The sequence below is a fragment of the Octopus sinensis genome, linkage group LG10 (genome assembly GCF_006345805.1).
Source record: "Octopus sinensis linkage group LG10, ASM634580v1, whole genome shotgun sequence".
In the NCBI taxonomy this organism is placed as follows: Eukaryota; Metazoa; Mollusca; class Cephalopoda; order Octopoda; family Octopodidae; genus Octopus; species Octopus sinensis.
Window position 1 is genome coordinate 28531908 of NC_043006.1, and position 7094 is coordinate 28539001.

General features: G+C 34.1%; 1 protein-coding gene across 1 annotated transcript in view; it reads right to left on the reverse strand.

Annotated features, from left to right (window-relative positions):
• Nucleotides 1-7094, reverse strand: part of LOC115216168 (laminin subunit alpha) — a 94352-nt gene that overhangs the window by 2804 nt on the left and 84454 nt on the right. Inside the window, exons 28-30 of the mRNA XM_029785366.2 lie at nucleotides 6711-6729; nucleotides 5847-5974; nucleotides 2938-3037 (exon numbers count right to left, since the gene is read on the reverse strand). Of these exons, the coding sequence (XP_029641226.1) occupies nucleotides 2938-3037; nucleotides 5847-5974; nucleotides 6711-6729 (247 nt within the window). The remainder of the gene's footprint in view (nucleotides 1-2937; nucleotides 3038-5846; nucleotides 5975-6710; nucleotides 6730-7094) is intronic.

Sequence of the window (7094 nt, forward strand, 5' to 3'; positions counted from 1 at the left end):
CCTAACTGTTGATCTTCTCTGCTCAGTATCAATGCATGGAGTACCACTGGCTCCGTTGAGCTCTTCTGCTTCACAATCCACTATGCTGCAGTCCTGTAACTTCACTATATCTCTGGCAAGGTGCCTTGCCAAAAGGCAGCCTGTAGCTATGCAGGGCATAGTTGTCACAGTATTTTCAAGATACCCACATAATGTATACATACACACTCTAGTGTACACACATGCTATGTTTGGTCTTCTGTGTGAGTTTTAAAACCTAAAACATCTTTTAAACGTTTACATTACTTGTGTGGGAATTATATGTATTCAGAGAATATTTGCACACACACATCTATCTATATATATATTGATTGAAGTGTATCCATTACGGCTGGTCATATGAAGAGATTTCACACTAGGAGTTCAACAAAGTGTTAGGTAACAGTCCAAGACCCCGTGCTCTTCAGTTATGGAATGAAATAGAGCGATTGCTCTTTATTGCTGGAGGTGAATGGACACATCTGGTTTGTGATTTTTTTGAAAAAGACGATGAAATGGACCAAACACGGTTTAAATTAAGAGGTATTGCAAGGCAACAAGGGTCTTCTAGAAAAGAGTGTTTGGGAAATGTGTGTATGCTTTAGGATTAGTGTTCTTGTAGAAATGAGCAGCATTTTCTGATGAGGGAAGGGCAAGGGCAAGGGCTGTATACACATCTGTGTTCATTAATGTATTTTTAAAAAAATGTATGTTTTGGTTAAAACCTTTGGTTAAATGCTTTAGGGCATTTATATATGCATGGAGTGTTTGTAGAGGTACAATATGTGTGGGGGCTTATATTGGGGGTGGTGAAAAAAGGGTCTACTGGGAGGATGTTTGCTGTGTTAAGGTGTGTTTGTGAGTGTGCTTATGTATGTTCTGGTCAAACTCTTTGCCAGATTCCCAGGTATTGGTGGTGGGAGGGCTGAAGCTGGGGGATTGTAGCCGGTCAAGCCACACAGACACAATGTGATTTCTCATATATGGATATCTATGAGATACCTATCTACATCAATGTATACATATATATATTATATATATATATATATATATATATATATATATATATATATACATATATACATACACATACATATATAAATAAATGGAGTTAAACGCAGGTGCTATTCAAATTCTTTTACTTCCGACACATGTTTCGAAGATATCACTGGTATTATTCCAAAGGAATAAAATGGTGTAAAACAATGTAATCTTTTCTTCAGGGAAGTGAAGAAATGAAACTCGTCAATAAGATATTTTAACAGAAAATGATGGATATGTATAGTGATTAACTGAATACTATTAAAATTGTTTCAAAAAAACTTTATAGGATATAACGTCAATGGTAGCCTATAGAAAGAAGAGGGATAAAGGAAAGAAAAACTAAATAAATGAGAAGTATACAACTATATGTATATTAAATAAAACCATATAGACTTGGAAAAATATATATCTATTGAAAGTGAAATGTAAGAAGAAAATTAGTGTTTAAATTATATATAATGATAGATATCACTTATATGAACTTTGACATTATATCCTATAACATTTTTTTGAAACAATCTTAATAGCATTCAGTTAATCACTATACATATCTATCATTTTCTGTCAAAATGTCTTATTGACGAGTTTCATTTCTTCACTTCCCTGAAGAGAAGATTACATTGTTTTACACCATTTTATTCCTTTGGAATAATACCAGTGATATCTTCGAAACATGTGTCAGAAGTAAAAGAATTTGAATAACACCTGCATTTAACTCCATTTATTTATTTATATATATTATACAAAATATTTCACGTAAACCCGAAGTTTCTACCTTACTTGTGTGAGTTTTTGCTACCCTGGTAACTATTTATATATTTTTTCCATGTTAATTGTTAACAAGGAAAAATACACACATCTATTTACACACACACACGTACATATCATATGTTGTCTTTGACAGGATAATCCCTCATATATATATATAGTATGCACACATATCACACACTGAACATATGTTTGAAAAGTTGAACAAGGTGGTGCATTGTTTACTAGCTACTCTAGTATGGACTCAACCATGGCAGATGAAACAAACTAAAGATATATGAAGTAAGAACAGCATGACATTTTCGTCAAGCATTATCCCATTTTCAAATAATAACTGTCTCTACTTTAGGCTCAAGGCCAATAATTTTTAGTGAAAGTGGCTAGTCAACCATGAACCTTCATATTTGACTGGTACTTTATTTTATCAACTCTGGAAGGACAAGAAGTAAAACTGGACTCAGCAGGATTTGAACTCAGAATAAAGAGCGTACAAAAATACCACAAGGATTTTCTGCCAACACTGTAATGATTTTGCCAGCTTACTTTATTTCATACTGTAGTTAGGATTTGAGATTGAATCCCTGGATAGGCAATCAGACATTACAAGCAAACTACCATAGTTTCATGCAATTGGTCTATTAACTGAAGTAATTATTTGGAGAGGTTTGATAAGCATTCTAGAATTTGACTTCTGGTCCCCAATAAAAACTGTTTGGCATGTATTTTTACCAACCCAAGAAAATGGCTAAAACAGATGGTAGAGACAGATGATGGGAATCTTCATCACTGTGAATACAGCACAATTGCTTCTAGTTATGTTGGGCAAGCCATATATTGCCATATCAATAGCTTACAGTAACATCCAAGCAGTATCTCTCTCCCAGTATGTAATTATTGCTGTTATCTATAAAAGGCCAATGCAGTTTGTCTTTATGTGTAATAATAAAAATTTTCTGTGAAATGTTTGGGGAATATTTCATTTACTTCTACGTGTAGCCCAAGAGACATATTTTCATTCAACTTTACAAGTCACCACCACAGACCAACCCACAACCATAGGCCACAACATTTCTATTGCTTTCAAATGATAATGGTAATAGAACTTACTTTCAACCGTATACCATTTCCCATTACAAATGGTCATATTGCGTTGTGAATTTATTTTGGCAGTGAATTCATTACCTTCATTATTAGCAGTAGCATAAATCTGAAAAAGGTTAAGGAAAATAATATTTAATAAAGTCAGGAATAGATACAGACACATACAGATATATAAATAAATAAATATATATATATATATATATATTCTCTGTATACTGGCATAGATTGTTAGTTTTTCCAGAAGTCAGATACAAAAATCCCTTTGCAAGATCTCAAAAATTATCTCCTTCTTTGCCAAGCAGAGCCTGCATTATATGCCATTATATAGCATTACTGATATTATATACCAATACCTACCATTATAAAGCAATATACACTGTTACAGATTTTATACAGCATTATCTACCAATATTCATATTATACTGTAACATGATTTTTGTCCTTGGACAGCAACTGTTATTTCCTATCTGCTTACCCCCAGAAAGTATGAAAAATGGCTAATATTTCCTTCAAACTTTGCTTTTGTTACATTTATTCAAACCCCAAAGACTCCATCTCAACACATGTCTTTGATGCTCTCCCACTACTCCTGCTCATGATTAGAGATGCACATATTGCCAGTCACTAAGTGACATGTTCAAGTGGTTATGGTCAAGCAACTGACAAGCAAATCTGTGGTATTGAGCAGAATATTTACAATAACGATACTTCTGCTTGAGCAGCTTAATGCTGAACCTGGATGTCTGAAATGTAATAGAAAATAGGTCAGTTTCAAAACATTGATGTCCAGGTCACAAAAGAATAGTAGTCATTTCCTTTGATTTCTAGATAGAAGCAAATAGGAAACAACACTTACTGACCAAACAGAAAAAAAAAAATTACAATTTAATTAAATAACACTGCTATTTAATATTTTTTGCTGCATATATCACATATCAGTATATCCCATCACAAATATCATAGCAATGTACACTGTTATCTTTATATATAAAACTGAAGTTGTGTGTGTGAGAGTCTGTTTACTCCGATTTAGATTCCTAACTACTCCCACATTTTGCGGAGCAGTTTAACCAAAAGCGGGTATCTTAAAGTCGTGATTCATATCGAGCCCTTCTGGGTATTAGCGTCTACGATGAGTCTATGATTTAAAATAAAAATTAGTATCATTTTTTCGTTTTTTTAATGCATTTTTTACTCAGTTTTATATAAGGGAAGTAACTCTCTAAAAATGCTTATATAGTTATTTCCCTTACAAACCCGAGCAACGCCGGACGATACTGCTAGTTGATATTAAAAAAAAAAGGTCAAAAGCCCTTCCTCAGCCTTAGGCTCAGGGTTGGATTTAGGCCTATAGAAGCTTAAAAGATTTTGGTGCCCCTTCAAAATGTAACAATATTAAACCACAAAATTAATGTTTATTTTTGTATACTTCCACTTCATTTATATTTGAAAAGTTTTCTTCTTTTTTAATTGCAATTCATCTCATGTAACACATCTACTTCTACACTCAGTAGAGATAAGGCATCCCAAATATCATTGTAGCAAGTTTAAAGTGATTTCTTTAGTGCAGTAGACCATTTACCATTTTTTGGTGCCCCCCTTCCCTTGATTCCCTAAGCACATGCTTATTTTGCTTAAAAGTTAATCCAGTGTTGCATAGGCTCATAAGGCTAGTTTCCTGGATTCTTTGGTGTATATATCTTCACTTGGATGGGATGCTAGTCTGTCACAGGTTTACTAATTTTTGGTAAATGAGTGAACTGGAGCAAAGTGAAATGAAGTAGTTTTACCCAAGAGCATACACATCACCCAGTTCAGGAACCGAAACCACAATCTCATGATCAGGACTGCAACACCCTAACTACTAAGCCATGTGCCTCCATGTTATTGATATTATATACCAATATATGTCACTTTTGATATACCAATATATATCATTACTGATATACACCAATATGCACCATAACATATTATACAACTTTACAGATATTATATACTAACTAGCAGCATAGCCCAGCGTTGCCCGGGTATGAAAGAAACTTTGTCGATAAAACTGATTTTTTCCAGTAATAACGTATCCTATTGGAATCAAAAGGGCCATATAGCTCCTTGGAGCAGACATGATGCTCGCTGTGAAGTTCAAAGAAAATTCCTGCCAATTTGTTAAAGATATTGTCGAAAATATGTCATCTTGAATTTGAACGCGATTTCCCAAAATGCCATGATTTTATTGATTTTTTCTGATGTTAAGGTATTGCATGGAAAACTAACGTCAGAATTAAGTTCCTTGGGGTAACATTAAGCTTCACCATGAGTTTAGTGAAAATCGATTGCAAGTTAATAAAACTACAACGGAAAATGTGTTGCATATGATAAGCTTAGATTCTCGACCCCATGTCGAATTTATCGATTTTTTTCAGGACTGGATGAACTTTTCAAAATTTTCGCTGCGTTAGTTTTGAATTATGACATTGGGCTATGTGTGTGTCAAGTTTCATCAGAATCGGTTGAAAGCCATGGTCAGGGTGAGGATACAACCTGACAGACACACAGACAGACAAACTGCCTTTTATATATATAGAGATATAAACTATTATATACCAAAATACATCATTAATGATAGTATATACCAATTACTACTGACATTATATACAAATACACACCATTACAGTATTATATACCAATATATATATACATCATTACAGATATTATATACCAATATACAATATTAATGATATTACATACCAATATATATAGCATTACAATATTTCATTAATCTCTTCTAACATCTTAATTTTAAGGAAGAATTACTGAAATACTTAGAGTTTGGTTATAAGGAATATTGTCAGAAAAGGGTTAACAAGTCTGTTGAAAATAAATGGAAACAAAATGGAGAAAGTAAAAATTTAACATACATTTCCATCTTTAAGTCCAATTACTAAATATTCTTTGACAGCATGAACAGCAAAGAGAACGCCATTAATAGTCCGAGGTTTCATTTCAAAGGCAACTGTTAGATCAGTTCCAACGTAGAACCGGTCCACTGCAAATGAAAAAGGAATAAACATTTAAAATTGTAAATATGAAATTATTTAAAAGAGTAAAAGACAAATTGTAGTGCTCTCTCTCCCTCTCTTTCTGCTTTCCTCTCTCTCGGTGAGATGACCTGCTACATGGTGATTCACCTGCTAGAAATAGCAGCCATATGGCTGCTAAATCACATATAACAACTTCAATAGTGGAAAGACTCATTTGATGATATTGTCCAAGAAACACTATTTTAGGTAAAAGAAAAACAAGATTAATTATTGAAACTGGAGCCTGCTTGATCAGTGTTAACCAAAGGTTAAACAGCAACAACAATGACAAAAATGAAAATAGCAACAACTAAACTACTTAGTGAGGAAGTTTGTTTTGCAACAATACAGCCTTAAGATTGATCATATTCCACAGTCCCTTGAGCAAGTGTGTTTTCTACAACAGCCTTGAAAGCAGAGTAATTGTACTGAACCTACCACACATGCATGAACGCATACACACATATGTATGTATAGTGTTGTAGCTGAGAAGCTTCCTTCCAAACCATGTGGGCTCAGGTTCAGACTTACTGCACAACACACTGGACAAGTACCTTCTACTTTGTCTGTCTAGATACTACTACTACTACTACTACTACTACTACTACTACTACACTACTACTACTACTACTAACAATAATAATAACCCTCTCTATTATAGGTACAAAGCCTGAATTTTTGAGGGGAAGAGGGGTGCTTAACCGGTGCTTATTTTATTGGCCTAGAAAGGATAAAAGTCAACCACAGCAGAGTTTGAGCTCAGAACATAAAAGACAGATGAAATGAATTGTAAGACAGATTCTTCAAGCTGAACCATCCAAGTAGGACAAATAGGAGTAGACCGAGAACAAAATGGTTAGATAATGTCCATAGTCTCAGTTGGTCACACTTGGGAATCCAATCACAAAGTTCAATTATTGTTACTGCTGATAGGACCTTATGGAGAAGGTGTCTGAGGACTCTACTCCCATGACTCTCCCATAAATAGTGGGCAGAGAAGATGGATAGATGGGTGGAATGGGAATGTGAAAGAGAGAAAAAGCATAACTTGATGAGAACCCAAGGTTCAAAACTTAAGGCTGTTCA